We start from the raw sequence: 20,539 nt of genomic DNA on the forward strand, positions 1-20,539 counted from the left end.
ACGAGGAAAACAAAGACGAATGGATCGATTTGTCTGCAAGTGGAAGCATCAGAATGGAGCAGAACAGGGAGCTTATGGCTCTTTTTCATCTGCTCCTGATTCACTACGATTGGAATAAAGAAAACTCTGAAACATTTTTTAAGATTAATTTTCTTTATATATGTCCTCCATCATCAGAAAAACACCACAAGAATATGTTAAAAACACCAAATACACCATCTTTATTGGAGTGGGTCTTTAAATAAAATGCTACAACTCTTATATCGCGACAAATAACCCATATTGGCAATGGCTTTACTCATTGGTCATTTTTAAATGGAAGAAAGTCACGGGATTCAAAATAATAGCACAGAGGTGAGAGTTCCTAGCTTCTGGGGTACATTGTGGACACGATTTGCTGCCAATAAAGTGGCAGACGTTTGTCTCTGGCTTTCAGCGACACTCCCGTCCCTAACGTCTACCCCTCCTCCACCACTCTCTTTGTTCCCCCAGCTGCAGAGTATGGGCCACCTCCTGGAGGAGCAGCTCCCAGAGATGATGACGGAGCTCCTCGCCACCGTCAGGGACAAGATGCTGTGTCCTGCTGAGTCTGAGCTGACTCGCTCTCTGCTCATGGAGGTCATCGAGCTGCACGCGCATAGCTGGAGTCCCTTAGAGGCTTTGACCACCCAGTACTACAACCGCACCATCCAAAAGCTCACCACCTCCGCCTAGCCAGCTCCTGCTGCAGCGCTGCAGATGAACACCGGGAACGTCCAGAGGAGCCACTTTCCAGAAAGTCTAATTAGTCTTGCCTGAATAAATTAACGCTGCGTGAGGGTTTTAAATCGATTGGGTATTTCCACTAAAACAGGCGACCTCTGCTAGAACCAAACCACACACTACTTTACCAACCACTTCCCCCTAAGCTGAGATGGCAAACCAGAACTGCAGTGTGGCCAGCAGGGGCGTACGCAGCCACGCAGATTCTGGGAGCTTTCCCGGCTGTTGACTCTAAGGGATAAAGGACGAAACAAACACAAAAAAGCGGGGAGAGGGCAGCAGCCAGTCCATGGGGAACGGCAAGAGTTGTACCCCCAGATGAATGGAGGAGGGGACGGGGGTCAGGGTGCTCTGTTGCAGGCTTTTCATCGTGCTGATTTGCCAAGCCGCCCTACCCTCCTCCTCCTGCTACCCCCATCCGTCTGAGTCTGGGTGAGCCCCTGGGGTCTGTGTGGCTGATTACAACCCAGGCAGAAGGAGGAGGCAGCAGACCTGGTGATGTCTGTCTGGGCTGTCTGCTCCATCAGGCCAGGGACCAGGTCAAAGGGCCCTGCAGTGAAGCTCTTACGCCCCCCACCCCCCTGCCGCCTTTGTATCTTCCACCTCCTCAATGACCCACCCTCAGCAGGAAGCCCCTTTGAGGGGATGAGACAGCAGGCCTGCTGGGCCAGGCTGGACTCGGGATAAGGATCAGACAGGCTAGAGTAGGGTGGCAGATGGCTGCCTGAGCCCCTGTGAGGCGACACACTCCTAACACACCCCACCGGCACCCCGCCTCAGAGTTACCCACAGAGACCCAAACCCAGCAGTGGTGAAGGGGGGGTTGGGGGCATCAGACACTGCTGTCTGATAAATCCTTTGTCTTGCCTCTTCTCTTAATGAGTGCATGTCCATGCTCGGTCAGTCTGTATTGTTTATTCCTTCATCCTTAAGGTTTGTGTATGAGCTGTCATAGCAGTAGGCCTTATTGCACAGGTTGGGTTTGTTTTGCACCGTTCTCAAGCCACGTTCACACTGCCATTGACAACGCACGTTTAGCGGCCCCCTGCAATGGAAAGTCTATGTAAACGCGCGTTCCAGCTTCAAAATTCTCTCGCTCAAGCATAGTTAGTCTCTACGACCGTTTTCGAGCTCTGTATACAAAATACACCGGCACTGAACGCCTGTTAAAAGTAAAACCCGGTTGAAGTTCGACCAATCAGTGACTTGGATAGGGTAGTGACTTATGGATGCGATGCCTTTTGATTCACAAATAAGGGTGGTTTGGTCACGGCCAGAGATCTATGACACCAAGGCTTTCATTTATCAGAATAGAGCTGAAAGAAAAAGTCTGAGGCATGATTTGCGAGATTTACACCACTTTGACATTTTGCACCAAGCCTCTTCCAACTGTAGGTGCCGGACATAGTCTAGTAATAAGTAAAGAGAAGACCCTCCCTGCTTGTTCAGTGTGAACACCAAATGCGTGTTGCATGCCCGGTGTGTCCGTTAGCTTCAGCTGCTCGTTATGAAACCTGAGTGTTTCTCTTGACTAGTGGCCTTGTCAATGATCCTTCTCTTGGTTGCGCAATCAGGTAGGTTGGACCAAACTGCCGAAGTTCCTGTTTGGCAAAAAGAAAACGCTTTTAAAGATGAAAAAAGCAAAAGAAAAACGATTAGAGCATGGCATATAGGATAATAAGTGTAAATATTCTCTTTGCAGTGAACATTTAGCAAAATGTGGATTTGAATTGTATTTAATTTGCTTTGGAAATTAACCTGTGTACTTTGAAAATTACTAGGAAAATCGTACCGCTTGACCTCATGAGCGCATTATACCATGTTCCACCTAATGTTTGTTTTATGATACTGACAAACCATGCCAATCATTTATTACATGTAAATGAGCTTTATATTTAATCTGCAATGCAGCATCATAAGAGGGTTTTAAGAGGAAGACCTGTAAAGGGGAATTGGTGCGACCTAGCTGTTACGATCACAGAGACTGGCTGTGTGTGAAGGGGTTGACCTTTCCGTGCATTTTGAAGAAGTAGTTTCTTACATAAAAACATGTCTGCTTAGTTTCCCACAAATCTCTGTGGGCTGTTTTGTATTATTTTTGCTGTCTTGCATCAAGAATCAAAATGTGTGGCGTAGAAGCACAAAGCAGAAGTTTGGCCCAATGAAATGGATCCTAATCATCTGTGTGCATGTGTCGGCTTAAATGTTTTTTTTTTTGTTTTTTTTTTATGTCTTGTTTTTAGATTTTTATTTAAATTAAATGTAACTCATTTATGTCTTCTGAGTTTGAAACTTCTGAAAGCATAATATGTTGCTAGCGAGCGCTGTCTTACTGTGTAACTGAAAAGCTCATTGATCGGCTCTCACAGCAGATTGGGGCAGGTGGGGATCCCCTCCCCCCCCTGGAGCATCCCCACCCTGCGTGCCCTTAGACCCTTCCACCGGGGTCACGCAATTCACTCGACGGCTGAATGAGACACACCTTCATTTGCATATATTCTCATGAATATTGACAAGCGAGGGCGCCAGTCCCGAGGCGCTCCATTGGCAGCTGTGGGTCACCTGTCCTTTTTTTTTTTCTAACTGATAAATAAACAAAAAGAGAAACGGATGCGAGAGGGAACCGTGTTTTGTCTGAGTGATCGCCAGCCCAGGCGCACAGAAGTCCACGTGGTTTCCTCAACAAATTCCAATCTTCAATTTCAGCAAAAAGAAAAGTGAAAATGGAAAGACGGCATCAGAGGACGCAAACACAGGAAGGAGCAAAACAATTCAATTTCCATGCTGCTGAATCCCCACCACCATGTTGGCCTATTGAGTAACTAATTCAACTAGGAGAGAGAAGACAGAGCCAGACCTGTTTGACAATTAGCATCACAATTAATTAAGCTCCGTGCTTTGAAAACAAACACCAGACTTAAGGGATCATATCCACCAGGCTTGTGAAGAACATGCAGCTTTAAATACAGAAGGCCTCAAAGGAATAGTTTTCCATCAAAGGCCAAGCAGGGTCGACAGTAAAATGACTTGTTTCTTAAACTCTAGTTTGAAAGATTCATACAGATTAAAAAGAGGAATCTTGATGGAAAGAAATAATTTGTGGCAAACTGTCTCAATCTATGGGGAGATTCAAAGCTCTGTGCCATTTTTATTAGCTCAGTGGCTCTAAATCATCCGGAAAACATTCATTTCAATGGAAGAGGTGTTTCTATCAACTCAAGTGGGTTTGTGGATGATCCAGGAGCTTTTTGTGAAAAATCTACATTTTTTCCAAGTTTCGACGGCAATCATGCAACAGTATAAAAAAATACAAAAAGTGTAAACGTCTATAGCACTTATCTGCGTTCTTAGAAGACCCAAAGAGTACAGACAATGATGTGTACTCTCTGGCAGCGGCTCCACTGTCTAATGATATAGCCAACCCATAACCACCAGGAGCAACGTGGGTCAGTGTCTTGCCCAAGGACACTTTGGCACATGGCAGGAACTAAACGAACCAACCAGGGATTAGTCCCTTTACCTTGACACCACGGCCAATACAAGACATTTAGCAGACAATAGCAACATGGAGGTGATGAAGACGGTGATCACCACCCATCCTTGAAAATCTGGACTGTAGTGGTGGCTGTACCTGAATCCACACTATCAGACGCCGCTATGGTTCCACGGGCGGGGACTAAAGGCCCGTACACACCGGGACGAATATTCGCCAGGCGTACGCCAGCGTTTTTCGCCACGTTTTTTGTGTTCACACCCAGGCGATTTTCGCTGACGGTGAGCCGAGCGAACATGCAATTTCATTCCCTGACATTAGATGGCGCTTAATGTAAACAGAAATACTCCTGTACACAAGGTGGCGCTGCGCAACTTTACGCTTCTTAAAGTCGCTTTTCACTCAGAAGAAGATAGCAAGTATTTACGCGCTTGTCAGAATAATACAAAGAAAACATGAATATTTCAAGCATCAGTAGCTCCAACTGGTACTTGGTAAGGGGATATTTAAGAATGTCCGTCATTATTTCTTTGCGGCAGTGTTGACGCTACTTGGCGTCTATCTTCTTCGCTGGTATGTGTGCTCAGCAAGGCAGTTTTGTGTTTGAGCGCCCCCAAGTTGTGTTTTACTGTAACTTCAGAAGCTCCAGACACGTGTGCAAAAGCGCCATTCTCATTGGTCGAATAGATTTCGACGCAACGCGTCGAAGAAAAAAAACGAACGAGGCGTTTTTTTTTTTTGACGCTTTGTCGCGTGGCGTTTTTTCGCGTCGGTGTGCACACTCTCATTGGTGCCCTTTGTTTAGTCACGAGGCGTTAAACGTCGGCGAAAATCGCCGGCGAAATTCGTCCCGGTGTGAACAGGCCTTTAAGGAAGACGCCACTTATCCAGACGAAGCACACATAGACCTGCTTGGCCGGTGCAAACTCACATCTATACAAAGATGACTTTTTGTCTTCTATTTTAACAGTTTGATGAAACATGATTTGACATATTTTAGCCAAATCACAGTAAACAGCATCATGAAACCAGAGCAGGACATCAGGGTTCCTAACAATTTCATGAAGACAAAGATGACACACAGCAGAAGAAGTGGTATAGAAATAGTTAACAGATAAAAGCATATATTTTGCAGTGGCTCAGTTCTGACTCAAATCCTGTTGAGAGTTTGTGGAGGGAGCTAAAAGCCCCCTTCATTGTGTCATAGTGCGGAAAAGTGTCTGTGCTGCACTGCGGGAAGACTTTTTTTTTTTTTTTTTTTTTTACATTTTTTTGTCAGTGTCTTTGATGTCTTTGATCACAAGGGCAGAAGCACACGGACACAGAGACTTTTGATTCTAGTCCTCAGTGTTTAAAAGATTGATTTTATGAAAGGAGCATCGTTGACTCTAAAATCCATACCAGTGAAGGATATTAGACTGCCTCCTTAGATATTAAAGAAGAATGATAGATTAAGTCATTACTTGTCCCCAAAAAACCCCCTTGTAAAGACTGTTTATATTAATCTTTTCCTTATCTTAAAATAAATAAATGAAGTATCACTCGTCAGTGATTTTACAAGAAGATCTGCAACATTTTCTTTAATGAAAAGAAGAACTTTGTAAATGTTCTGTTACTGTGTAACATTAGAAAATGTCAACAAAAACCGACTTTGATGTTTGACTGAAGAGGCCTGTTTATCATTGTGTTGCATCATGCCTTCATTCATCTTTAATGAGGCGAGGATGCAGCCTAACTGTTGTAGTTTGGAAGTAGAAAAGTCGAGTGTAGCCGTTTGTCATGTTCTCTGCGGGGGAGCCAAGACGGCGTGTGCTGCTGTCTTTGAAGCTAGGTTGAAGAAATGTACATGCCTTCTTATCGTTTTTCACTTGCGTACTTGACGTGAACTTCAGGTTCAAGAAAACTGCTTCTGGCAAACACTTTCCCCTTTTCCAGAGTCCCCAAAGAAAGGGCGTCCGAACTTTTGCGGGGGGGTGGTCAGCTTTGGTGACCTGATTGAGGGCCATCCATTCCGTCAGCATTATTAAAACTATTTTAATCATATTAAATAAAAATTAAAGATTTGTTCGTTTCTTCAGATACAAAACAAATACATCTGAATACATTTTTACCCAAATTACTGTACATTTTTTGCACCATTTCTTTCCAGTCATTTTGTTGTAGAAAGCATGTCTTGGTAATTGCTCTTGATATTGAACTCCTTAAACAGCCACAGTCATATGGGGACATATGTCACAGGCATATGAGGCAGACAGTAGTTTCATATTCCACAAAAAATAATAATTTCCACTTGTCCTTGAAAGTGACAGCGTTGCCACAGGTTTACAATGGCTTAAAACATGATTTAGCCAATCATAATCAAGAAATGGGTCGAAATATTATTGATTTTATGACAAGAGCCTGTAGGCCGGTACAAATTTGATTGCGGGGCCGCATTTGGCCCACTGGCCGGACTTTGGACATGTCTGACCTAAAGAATACAGATAGTTTATCAGACTGTTAATTTATTTTTCATATTAAAGTATGTCTTCTATTTTGTTGTTTTTTTCTATCATTTTGCTAACATAACTAGTTATCTTATCCTAACCAAACAAAATTTGGCGGACAAAAAGGATGGATCAGATAGAAATCCAATGGTAGAATGTAAATGAAAATCAAATTGATTCAGTATTCTGGCATTGACACTTGGCTCTCGTTATAAAATGTAGTGGAATGTAAGAAGGTTTGGGCTCTTACAATTATTATTTAAACTTTTCAGATGAGTCAAAACAGATGCTTGGTGTCATGTAGGAGGGTTTCTGTCTTCCAGCAGTTCAGACGGTTCACTTTCATAACCGCTGATTATTTGCTGTACTGAGAGATATTATTGTTTTGAGGTCCAGCCTTATCAGATTGCCATTCCAAAAATGTCGGAGAAACGCAGCGGCAGGGTTGTTCAGACTAAACACAGACGAGTTCAGTTATCACTAGATAAGAAAAATAACCCAAAAATGATGCAGTGTGTGACTGAAAGGAGCCATAACTAGCAGTGAAATCCCTCGTTAGCATCCTAATGTAGACTTCAGTGATTAGAAGACCAGCAGATCTGGGCGCTAAAGATGAAACATCTGAAAGGAACACCTTGGTTTAAGGACAAAGGATGCAGCTCTGCTGACCTTGTGGATGAACTGCAGAGGAGCAGAAAGATGCGCTGCCCCCAAATTCAAATCTGAGGCAGCAACTGATCCTGAATTCAAGCATTTCCTTGTGCTTCATATTCATTAGCTGTCTAATGGGGCTTTGTTGTTTTTGCGTTCCCTCCTGTCTGCACACGGTGCATGTTTCTGTGTTTGATCAGCGAGCAGGAGAGCCGGAGGAGAGCGCTTTGGAATATATTCCGTCATCACAGGGGAACAGAAGCCAGATATTGTGCAAAACAAAAGTACAGTTAAAGCATGCAGCAGCAGCAAGCCCAGATGTGTTTCGACTGTGTGCTTTGCTGTGGGAGAAATCAATAACTGTGGGCTACGAAGTGGTTTTAGCTTGATCCCGTGACCTTTCCATCTTAGCAGCAGCTCCTGCGCTGCTGTTTATTCCTCACTCCAAAAGACACATTCTGTTTTAAGTATATTTGGATTCACATATTTTATCTGGCTCTTAAATACACATTTTAAAGGGTAATGTAGATTTCTGGGAAATCATTTAAAACTTCCTGATTATCTGTACTGTGACCTGAGTAATCTTTAAAATGAGATTGACTGTGTTTCGGGAGTTATTCATGAATTATATTGCATCACATTTGTTTTCACTCTGGTGTTTTTGGAAAAAAGTTCAGACTGCAAGACAATCTTACCTGAAAAACTCTTCAAGCTAAAATACATCACCAAAAATAAAAAGATTCAGAATGAAGAAACAAAAAAGCTATTTAGACACTTTTTTTCCAAACACAAATGCCAAACCCCTCCAGTTTTATATTAAATATGCCTACAATAGGAGTATTTTCTGGAGAATATCAGAATAGTTACATACATGTAATCTTAGTCGCTGTTGTTTATTTGAATAACTTTTTGCTTTTTGTTAAAAAAGCATTTAGGGGATCCAAGTCCTGCAAGAGTTGAAGTGACTTGCATCTAATTTGCCAACATTTTGAGCATGTCCAAAATATTATAAGACAAATATCTCTAATGAATCACAGGCTCATGTCATATTTTTCTTTTTGTCGTTTTTATTCTTTGAGTTAGGAAAGACAAATTGTGAGCAGCTCACTATCAAACTTACTGACCATTAAAGAAATATACTGAACTTATTTTCTTGCAGAAGAGAAAATAATACCTTTTTTTTTTTCTTTTGAGAAAAAAAAAGTTCTTGAGATTCAGTATTTGCTGTGAGGAGTCTGTCAGTGTAAAGCTCCAGTCCTGCTGGAAGCCATTGAAAACAACATTTTGTTTGTTTGTTTTGCCTGCAATCAATTTCACTTTAGTGCGGAGAAGTAAAACTTAACTTTAGCTTCTCTTTTCTATTCTTTTTTTTTTTTTTTACATTGTAACAAGTATGGCGGCACAAAATATCATAAATATATTTTTCTTCAAATTCAACGTGCACACGTACAATTGATGGAAAGACTGAGGTTTTTTAAGTAAATGTAAAATGTGACATTTAGCAAAGCAGAAACTGAAACGTTGAATTCCTGCTTCCTGGACAGGCAGTAATGGAGGAAATGATGTCATGACCTGCTCACTTCCTGAATGAACTGCTTCAGTGACCTTTTGGTAAAGAGACAGTTTTTTTTTAATCTAAATATGTCAGGTTATGCAGATTAAATGTTTAATTTGTATCCCACCTATAAAGCATATGTGCATATGGAGGTGCAAGAGTGAAGTAACTATATGTTTAAATGTGCTTTTTTCTCTAATTTATCACTATGGATTTTAATTCTATTTTTTTAAAGCAATTTACAGAGTCCCTCCTATGAAAATCCTGTTCTTGTGGCATTTTTTCTGACGATGGTGGAAAAATATGAGTTTAAAATAGCATTTCTGATTATTTCAGGACAGCACCTCCAGGGCTCTCTTTTATTTGGCTTCTCTTCTGTTATAATCTCTTCTCCTTGATTGGTGTTTGTTTGCTGGGTTTTAGGGTGTGAGGGACTGTAAGACAGTGGGAGAGCGTGTAAACAAAGGGATGATGGGAAATGGGGGCAGGCTTACTCAGTGCCAACGGTCCCTCCCACAACTCAAAGGTAACCAGAGTTTATTTATGTTCATATTTTTAGCCAGAACCGCTCTTCTTTTGGAGTCGAGACAATAGATTCATTTGGAAATGTTTGCATCCACTGCATCCATGTGTGAAGCATGTCTTTACACGGATACTTGACTGGAAAAGCTTTTATTAATCCTCTACTGTGCACTTTACTCTGAATAATAGCGTGAACGGCTGATTAAGCTTCCAGGATCTTCAGATGACTGACTTTGAGTGGATGTGCAATCAGACAGATTGTTTAAAACAATGTCAGCTGTTCTTCAGGTGTAGTGAGAACCGTGTTATCTTTACTAGCTTGTGTTAGCAAACCAACTGTCTCTAATGAGCCACAGACTCAAAGCCCAGGCACAGTTCATCAGGGTTACGGCAGTTTTCAGGATATTTATGCATGAATGAATACAGTGGAGATTTAGAACACAAAAATGAAGCCCTGCTGGCTCACCACTGTTTTAACTAGTACTCCTTCAGTGAGCAAAAATGTACGCCAACATTTCCAAGCAAAACACAGCTTGTGAAAGTCTATCAATCACAAGCTAAAGAAAAGCAATAATTAAAGCGCCCAGAAGCCTGACCTTACCAAACACCAGTCTCTGTAAAAATGTCAAAGTGCTCAACGAACAAGTGATGTTTCACCACCCAAACAGGCTTTCAAGCAGAGCTACAGTAAACCTTAAAAAAAAACAAAAAATAATTATTCATACAAAAAGGGATTCTTTGGATTTATAATCAACCAACTGGTACTTTTTATGAATTTCTTGCTCCCGTTTGCAGCTGCTAAAAAGAGTCTGCATTCAGATGGCCGTGCATGACGTCTCTGTTACTTAGCGTGCCCTTCTCGTGGCCTGGCTAAAAAAAGTGTGCTGCAGTAGGCTGTTCTCACTCCGCCGCTGCCAGGAGCAGCACACGGGCCGCCAACGTCAACAGACAGAGCTTCATGCAGGGGAAGGAGGGGAGAGCCAAGGTGAGGCAGAGGAGAAACCCTTCCACAACGGAGAAAAGCTGAAAAACAACCAAGGAAGGAATCGATGGGAACAAAACAGGTGTGGAAAAAAAAGATCAATTCTGCTGTGTCATCACTTAGTAGTTTTGAAAAAAAGAAAACCCCTGAGCTGTTCACTTTATGAACAGTGGGAGTAGTAGTGTGTGTCATTTCATGCCCTAACTGGACCAGCCACTCTTTATTGCTGAAAAACAGCGTGAGCGAAGCTTCCGCTGTGAGCTGCACTTAGTGACCGATCATTCAAGCGCTATTCCACACACATGAAGCACAATGAGGAGCGGCGAAGGGACCCGGCAGCATCCGCAGAGCGTCCTGCTCACCGAGGCAGAAGCGAGTACACAAATGCTGCGCACACACACACACACACACACACGCAGAGCAACCGCTGGAGGTGTCAGCAGACGAGCAGTGGGAAGTCACACCTGATGTCTTTGTCGCAGGGCCTGTCAATGTGGCAACATGCGACAACACGCAGGATCCTGTTGCTAGGCAACCCAAACTTCCCTGACAGATCGTGGGTCGGTTCCCGGGGAGAAACAAAATTTAAATGAAAGGAATTAAAGTGCAAAAAAAAATAAAAATGTGAAGGTTGTTTGCGGAGATCTGAGGAAGAGCGACGGCACAAGGTGACATTTGAACTGGAGCGCGTCTTTATCAGAACAGCTGCAGCTGTCTGTCCTCCCCTGCTTTTACAGACCCACTTCCCCGCATGCCAGCAGGCCTTTGACATGTGAGGCGGCGTGCTGTGCAAGGCGTGTCCCTCATTTACTGCGTGTGTAAACACACACATAAAAGAGCTCAGAGCGTGGCCAGGGATCACATGACCTCAAGTACAAGGTACCTCTCTGTCTGCGAGCATGCAAGACTCCTGCCTCTGATTCATCTGGCATCGGTTACACACACATGCAAATGCTACGTCAAGGCAGGTTAATTTTATTTGAACAGCCAAACATCACATATTTGCCTTGAGGGCAAAACATAGCTGAGGAAATTCAAGAGTAGAAAGTTAATAGGACTTAATCCACAATAAAAAATCTAGTGCTGGATCCATAATTATACCAAACTTGTTGGGTTACATTCAGTTATTAGGCTTAAAGAGCATCCCTGCTTCAGTACACGTCAGGCTGCAGTGTCACTCAAACAGTCATGTGCTGCAATTCACAGCAGTAGCATATTCCCTGGTGCTAGAGAGCCAAACTTGTTTGTTTGTTTGTTTTTCATATTTTTGGGGCAGAAAGTGATGAGGCTGTCAGAATTGAGAGGCATGCTGTTGTTCCTATTAACTCTCACAAGCTAATTTAAATCAATCAATCAATCCACCAAGTTCTGAACCTGCTTAATCCCTTTAGGGTCACTGTGTTGCTGGAGCCTATCCCAACTACTGTTGGGTGAAGACGGGGTGCACCTTGATTAGGATCGCAGTCTATTGCAGGGCCACAAAAGACACCCTTGTCACCCCCAAAAGCAACATGCATACCACCCTTGACAACAGATGTTCAAACAGCCCCTCACAATGAAAACCCTATGTGAGCACATGCAAAATGCACGGCTGAAGAAGAAGAGTTTTTGTTCAATTACAACAAGATTCTGACGTAAAAAAAATCAAGTCTTTTGTCTTCTAAAACATTCATCACCTGGAATTTTAAAAATATTGCTATAAATAAAACCCCATCAATTGACTTTCAGGTTGTCAGCACTAAGGTTGCCAACTTTCCCTCCTCTCCTATTTTAAATGATGATTTATGGATAATATCATCTAGAAACTCCAGTGAAATAATACAGCAACACTCAGACGGTGTAAATCGTTAAAGGAGACCAGAAAAAGTTCAGGTCATTCCAAAAGTGTCCGCTCCACCTGTCTGACTGAATTCATGAACACTCATCAATATGTAAATCATTTACAGCACGCTCATAACCGTGTCTGGTCTGTGTCCTGCAGGTTTGTTACAAAGACTAAAAGGGAGGATTCTTTTCTGCTTGACATCTTTCATTCCTCTTAACACCATTTTGGAGCATGCGGGCACACACACAAAGACACACATACGCCCACACCGACAGAAAAAATGTAGAAAAAAAGAGATTTTAGACGGGCAGTTCGTTGGTTCCCTAGTAACAAACAAAGCAGTTCAATGTGCTAAAATCAGATCAGTAACTCAGAGACACATTAGACATAGATTCAACAACATCCCACTGTCGAAACCAAATTCAGTGACTTATATTTGCATAGCGGGATGTGCTAATATACGTTTTTGCCGAAAAAGGAAGGCTATGAGGTATTGATGACAACCCACACAACAAGAACAATGCAGTCTAAGTCCCTGAAGTCCAGGTCGCATGTTCCCCGGCCCGCTTTATTCTGATGCATCCACTTGCAGACAAATAGATCCACGCCTACGTCTTTGTTTTCCTAATCTGCCTCAATTATTGGATAGCTCCGATGCTGCTCACCATTTTTGTTGCACCGCTAATGTTAGGTTTGGGTTTTGAAGGATTGTAAGCTAGCTGGAGAGATTGTACACAAGTGAATGTTGGGAAATGGGGGCAGGCTTACTCTGCACCAACAGTCCCACCCAGAATTTAGAGGGGAATTTCTAATGAAACTATGTTCTAGAAAACAACAGTATTTGTTATTTGGGCATTTCGTTTAAACAGAAAACTTGCAAGTTTAGTCATTCTGCCCTCATTATCTGTTCGTCATTTTTAGCTGTGAATGTGCGCATGTATGCGTCCAACTTTATTTAATCTGCTAAAAGATATTTCAATTAAAGCAAAACTTAAATGACTGATTCACATACGTGCAAGAGGAAGAAGAAGTATAATTTTGGCAAAATTTATCGCTGCTTATTTGATCGCCATGTATTTCCTCAAAGGCTTTGGTGGCTACACTGGAAAATAGGGGGGAAAGTGTCCACATTTAGTTCTAAAACCAGTCATTTCCACCTATTAAACCTGTTTTTTTGTCACTGTAATCAATATACAATTAAGTACGTGAAACCTCAAAAATACAAACCATTTGCTAAGAACTAGCAAGAAAAAACGTATAATTGGTCCGTATAACATTTCTTTTTAAGTAATTTTATTTTACTTATTTAATTATTACTTTTTCTCTTTTTTAAAGCTTATATATTTTAATATCTTATTATAAGATTAAGTAAAATGCTTTGCTGCATGGACATATTATTTACTTAGTAGTTTCTTCTTATGGTTAGTGTTCCTTACCATTTTTAGGCTATCTCGTTTTGCAGTGAAGAAGTTCTCCTGCACTTGCTAGCATTCAAAGTCCACATCAAGTTCTCACCTTTTCAACCCCCTTTCTGCTCATGACCACACTTCTGCTCCTGGCCCTGTTGGATCATAGGTATCATATCATATCATAGGGTATTGAATCTGGACTGTTTTTACGGTTATGCTCTTCAGTCTCCCTCTTTGAATAAATCACTACAACCATAAAGGGAGTTTATCGGAAACAAGACTTCACCAACTTCTGAACTTCAGATTCTTGCTCCCCTCCAGGCGTCTTTCATAACCACTCACTCTGACTCTTTTCTGGACAAGCAAGAAGTCACGTTAACAAGTTGTTGCTCTACTTACCCAGACTCAGATGAATTGTTTGCCTTACTTTTCAGTGTCACCATCCACCAGCGGCCTCTGAGTTACAGCGGCCAACCTACGCATTTGTCCTTACCATCTCAAGTCAGATGGATTCTTCTTCAGCTGAACCCATGTGCTCACAGGATGTCCTCAGTTGCCAGAAGATGTGGCCTCGCCGCCGCGTGCCCTCATCCTCCTCATCTGAGCTTTTAATTAAACTGTTAACCTGTCACTCCTAAGTCTGAGTCTAACCGGGCTGTCCAGCAAAACAACAGGACAAAGTTGTGAGGACAAACACTGGAAAACAATTACGATTTTAAATGTTCCTGGCCATTTATTTGATGTTAGAGCCACATTTTTCAAATTAAGCATTATTCAAAACAATAAACTTGCCTTGGAGTTCATGGTTCTATTGTAAACCATTTTAAAAGCAAGAAATATGATTGAATATGGGTCTTCTTCTCCACTGTACAGTCCATCTCAAAGTGTTCTTCATTTGGTCACATTCTTTATAGTAAAAAGCTGAATGCCATTTTAACCCATGTATTCTAAATGCAAATTTGGTTTGGCTGTAAACCGGCCAAAAGAATCCGGTCCTAAATCACTTTTAAAATGAGATTTGAAGTGAAGCGTTGAGCTTCCATCAAAGCATCCTAATGGCTCCCTGTGGTAGCAATGTACATGGCTGCTTCTTAATGACAATAATACCATGCTTAATGATGCACCATCTTTATGGCCTAGAACTCTTCATCCAAGATTCATGCTTTCATTAAATGTGAGCTTTTTTTTAATATTGACTCCTAAGTAAAATGCCAATATAATGTATACGATAATTACAAAGCGTGGGATTGAGCATCTCTCACTTATTTAAAGTAATTCATTTTCTGTGTCTCCAGGCTTCATATCTTTGTATCTAGGTGTGTGTTTGTGTGAACAAGTGTGGTGGTAAGACAATATCAGTGTAAAACATGTTGTGTAAGTCTGGCTCTTACAATGAAATAATGCAACAGATAGGTTGGAACTGCAATGATGTGCGAGAGTGTGAGTGTGTACGGGAGTCAGAGCCTCTTTGGCCGCACTTAAGACACGAGCCCCACAGACAAAAGACCATTTATCGCTCCATTCAGGGAATTGTGTGGCCTCTTTTGGAGACACTGGGGCTGACACCGAGCTTGGCGGCACCGGGCGCAACAGTAGTCGCATTATTTGGTGTCAGCAGAGGAGGAATGAGTCCAGACTTAGGCTCTGAATGCCTAACGTGCACGCAAAAGAGGCTGCGTGAGTGTAGGACGTGTTTGTGACTAACAAGAGCGTGTATTACAAACTTAGGGAAAACAAAGTAAGACGTTGCAGAGCGTTTGGCAGTCGTGGTTGCAATATTTCCTACCCCTCCAAGGAGCTGAAGGTGTTTAGAGTTAAGTTGTCATGGTAACTGCATATTTCCCTTCTCAAGGTGATCAGCTTGGTTCACATGTCTTAGCGCTGCTTCACAAAAACTCATTGTTAGAATAATGGTGTGCAGGCGAAGGCTCCCTCTCCGCTTGCAGATTCTGTGATTTCTGCCAACACACTCAAAAAAAAAAAAAACTGTTTCATCGACATGAAACATTGATTTTAGAGACTGATATGCACTGTAAATTCTACCATTTATTTTATTGAATGAAGGCATTCATATCACCTGCAAACTTAACACACCAATAAATCTGTAACCGCAATGTTAAACATTCATTGATGTGTAATATTTATTGGTCAATTTTTACTGTCCAGCTTCAACTAAATCAGATATAGAAGACATTTTTCAAATGAAATCAGTTTTATTGACAAACTCTTTAGACTATCATTCATTTGTGATTGATTTTTTTTTCTACTGATTGCTGCTTAAGGTTAGACATTATTGGACACCATAATTGGTCATCATCATCATTTACACCTTCCTCTGACTGATTAAGTTATTGATCAGTCACTAACATTCCCCTCTGGTGTCTTTTTATCTCCACACAAAAACCTAATTCTTTAAATTATTAATAGGATTGGCAATTAGCAGGTTTTGATAGCAGAGTTCTAAATATTCTGGGTATTTACAGGACATTCAGGCTTGTGTGCGGAATGACTGCCAAGAAAGCAAAAACACTCCAGTTTGTCTTGACGCTCTCTTCAGAGCCAAAGAAAACAGCAAAGTGTCAGAATTAACATACAGGTGTAAAAACGTGTTTGGCTGAAGGTTATTACAGGTCTTCCAAAGCCACAGGCTTGTTCGCTATATTCATGCAAACATAGCTGCTGTACTGCGAGCTGGCTGACATAGGTGACAGTTTATTTAAGAATCTTTAAAAAGGAGTTTTATATCGGCGTTATTTCAGATACAAACAGTCATGCACTTTATCATGCCCATGTTTTCCTTTGAAATGCCCTTCTGCAGATGCTTCCTTTCCACCGTTTTACTTTTGCATGTGGATGGTCCACTCCCAAAAGTGCAATGTGAAAGCAAGTATTGTTTTTCATTTCGCTTGTTAAAGCTGTGCCATATTAGTTTTAAACAAACTAGTAGGGGTGTAATGATTAATCAACTCAATTGATAAATCGATTTCTACGATCTAACCAGATTGATCTGTCTGAGGCAAAGTGTTAATTGAATCGACCTACACCATTTTCAGATCTATTTAAAATTAAATAAATAGATTAAGATGAAATTGGAAAGTACCATTTGGATTGAGGCACTGCAGGTTTATTTGACTATATCGAAAAACGACCAAGTGTCATTATAGCCAATAAAACACCTGTGACGGCAGCAAAAAATGAAATATGAAAATGATCAATCCATCATTCCAGTCCAACGTGTGAAAACACTTTGAATTTTGCAAAGATGTGTGACCATGCACTGTGGTAAAATGTTCTATTGTTTTAATGTGGGAAAAAAAACAGTGGGCTGAACTTTAGGAAACTAAAATGTGAATAGATTTGCCATTAATTCTTGTTTATTTGTTTGCTTGGATACATAATGTTACAAGAACAAGTAGACGGCTGGATCCAAATGCAGCAGGTTTATTAGCTCAGCTAAAAGTCCAAAAACTAAATCAGGGTCGGGCAGGCAGGGGTCAACAACAGGCACCAGATGGTCAGAAGAAAGACGGGGTAGTCAGGATCCAGGCGAGAGTTGGGGCAGGCGGCAGACAAACAGAGTCAGAAACAGAAGATCAGATCCAAATACAATGCTCAGTAATGAAGGCAGAATGGTACTAACAATACTTCACACTGAGCTTCACTCAGTGCAGATCTTAATCCTTCTGCTTTCTTGTGGGGTCCCCCACAAGAAAGCCGAAGGGTTAAGTATGTTGTGGTTGATTGAATGAATGAGAGTCAGGTTCGCAGCATCCAAGAAGTGTGCGCTGGGGTTGCTGGGTAATGTAGTGTGGTTAGAACTCTGGAGATGGTTCCCACTGGTGACACAGAGTTCTGACTTCTGACTCATATTTAACTTACAATTGATAATCTTGCAAGAAATACAAGCAATCTGGAAAAGTTCACCTGCACTGTTCAGTATCTAGGTATTAATCTCTGAGTCACACCCATTGAACTTTTGGCTATTTTGGATCAGTGAATCGGATCGTTCAAAATGAACCTATACGGACTACAAATCGTATCACAAACAACGAATTATGATATTTATAGTAGTCAAAATGAATCGTTACACCACTAGAAACTGGTATGATTTAAAAAAAATGTTGCTGCTTTAAATGATTTAACACCAAATTTAGCTTCAGTGTTGACATCTTTTTCAACTACAGTGGCTCTTCAACTGTTTGGGAAATTGTGTCTGTCCATTGGATTCTGGAGTGGAGAAAAGCAGCCTAACACTGATAAGCAACTTTTTCAGCAGGGAAGTGTTTACATAATCCACGAGAAGGATACATGTTCACTTATGATGAATGTGTAAACGGTCAAAGAGTTCTTTAGGTGCTGCCAGTGATGTCTCCAGTGTTAAAGGGATCATTTTAGAAATTCATATAAAATATGTTTAAAAATTGTTCCTTAAAATGCTAGGGAGAAAGCTATAAAGTGTGTGAAGAGAATAAACAACAAAGACTTTGTCTAAAAAACTGAAAAAATTCTTTTTTTCTTCTAGAATATTCAATTCAGAAGGGTTATTCTTGGTTAAACGCTTCATCCTTAATAACAGAGCGATAATTAATAGTTAAACTCAGACATGTGAGGGGAAAAATAGTATTTTTCTTGTATGGTTCTTTAAAGTTAAATCCCCAACATCTACAAAAATTGGTGAAGATCTTTGTGCATAGTTAGCTTTTAAGTCTGTCCTTGCAAGTGTGACTGTCTCCTTGCATTATCACTTGTGTTCTGCCCTGGAGACCTCCTGTTGACAAGCAGAGCAAGAAGAGCAAAAACCATAACTGTGAAGCACAATGTGACAGACAGGCTGGATGAACTGTTAACTTCCTCAGAGCACCCACCCCCGTTCACTTCTTCCTCACAAGTGCACAGTCTTGCACTCTGCTCTTTGTCCCAGCCCTCCCTTGTATCCTTTTCTCAATTCAACCCTCCTCCAACCCACATGCCCGCCTCTATTCAGCCTCTATTCTCTCAGTCTCTGCCTTTGACCTCAGCTGTAATATAGAGGCTAACCTTACACGTCAGAGAAAGGTCACTCGCACACAGAGGGGGTCAAGGAGAGGTTGCCTCTGTGCCCTGAGGTGCACCGCCTTGGTCCCAAAGGACTGTAGGTTGTGTGACAAGGAGGAGGGGTGCGTATATGACCTCAAGGGGGTTGGCAGATGTTCATTCAAATACATATGCAGCTGTATGGTTACCATGGCTATTCTTGAAAAATTATTTTGATAATACATTAAACGTTTTCTGTATATTTTGTCATTAAAGTTAAGTTTAACGTTTTTTAATTTATTTATTTTTTGTTTTTAATTTTAAAGCCATTTGATAGCAGAACTATCTAGTCCCAAAATTGTTCACAGCCCTGGCTAATTCTGGACCTGTTTCAATAAAAAATAAAAGCTCAGAATCTTTTTCTCACTGATGGACCTGAACCCTATTTAATTAGTTTCTAGGTAAATCCTCCATCATTTACAGTCACAAAAAAATCTTACCTGGGGTAAAGCTAATTTTAGGCTTGGCTACCGGTATATACATTATTTAGAGCAACAACAGACTAAAGATATTCCCAAAAAAAACTTTATTTTTCCAAAGTTCTAAATGTTCATTGTGTCTGTCAAGTAATTGTCTCCCGCCCACAAACTGATCCATCTTCGTCTGAAAGGGACCCTTCTGCTACAATGGAAAGACAACCCCCTCACACACATGAACACAGTCACACTTACATGCAGCCAGATGGGCTTGTGTTCCCCCCATCACCAGACAAATTAAGTTTCAGCCTCTAGATTAATATTCAGGCAAAGCACTGGCTCTATATAATTGAATCACGGTGCCAGGATTGTACAACAGGGCCTGTTTTGGATGTAGTTATCAAGTGCACACACTCACACACACACACACACACAACACTGGGCTGCCAGCTGTGCTTGGGATTCTGTCAGCCCAATGGGGACAACACAGAGCTGCAATTATTTGTAAACCAAACCCTATTAAATACAAGTATTTTTCACCTTTAATACTTTTTCATTACAGAGAAACTCTGCTGTTTATGATGGAGGACAAACAAAGACTGAAAACTAATATAATACCACATACTGAATCTATTATACAGAATTGTATTTTGAAAAAAAACAACTGCTCAGCGGTTATTGTAGCCACATTAAAAATCTCCTCTCTACAGTAAAAATGATTTATTAAAACTAAACAAAAACTTTTTGATGTGCACCTTTTAAGAGAACAAACATGAATCTATTGTTGCTCAACAATCTCTTATATTTACAATATTAAAACAAGTAAAGTCTGTTTCAGCCTAAAAGAGCTTAATCAATTTTACATGGGCCTAAACAATTATGTCCCATTTTGTTAACGTGTAAAAGGTGTTTACTTAGGCTTTTATTTTTTACAAAATATATAATATGAAATCAAATCATCTTTTGATCTCTTGTAAAAGCGTTCCCAGTGAGTTACAAAAGACAGATTTACATGGATTAATTTGTCTGAAAGTGGATTGATCAGAATGCAGCAGAGAAGGGAGCTTGTGGTTTGCCGTTTGTAGGTCCTACGTCACACCTACAAGCTTTTTCCAACTGCATTTGCAACTGTCTACTCCTCATTTATGATTTGAAAAAAGCCATACTCAGAAATGGAATTTTAGGCTTATTTTATCTTCCTAATATATATCCTCTATCATGACAAAAATGCTACAAGAACATGTTACAAAAACACCCACAACACAATTTTCATTGGGTTTTTATATACATGTCATTTAGAAAACCTGGTCTCATCTGCTTGCCTCTACTCCACTGATGCATTTGTGATCACAAAGACTCAACCCA

The 20,539-nt window shown here is 41.0% G+C and overlaps 1 protein-coding gene and 1 long non-coding RNA gene across 3 annotated transcripts in view; both read left to right on the forward strand.

The window, feature by feature from the left end:
• ctif (cap binding complex dependent translation initiation factor) overlaps positions 1 to 3,373 on the forward strand; it is a 47,489-nt gene extending 44,116 nt beyond the window's left edge. For both annotated transcript variants that reach the window (XM_023961200.1, XM_023961201.1), the window contains one exon: positions 493 to 3,373. In XM_023961200.1, coding sequence (XP_023816968.1) covers positions 493 to 714 — 222 coding nt within the window. In that variant the 3' untranslated portion in view covers positions 715 to 3,373. The remainder of the gene's footprint in view (positions 1 to 492) is intronic.
• A 1,662-nt stretch (positions 3,374 to 5,035) lies between these two features.
• Positions 5,036 to 15,671, forward strand: LOC110016054. The gene is made up of 2 exons (XR_002291317.2): positions 5,036 to 10,533; positions 14,120 to 15,671. It is a non-coding gene; the product is annotated as an uncharacterized LOC110016054 (long non-coding RNA).
• The last annotated feature ends 4,868 nt before the right edge of the window (positions 15,672 to 20,539 follow it).

Source organism: Oryzias latipes, chromosome 12, assembly GCF_002234675.1.
Source record: "Oryzias latipes chromosome 12, ASM223467v1".
NCBI classification, from domain to species: domain Eukaryota; kingdom Metazoa; phylum Chordata; class Actinopteri; order Beloniformes; family Adrianichthyidae; genus Oryzias; species Oryzias latipes.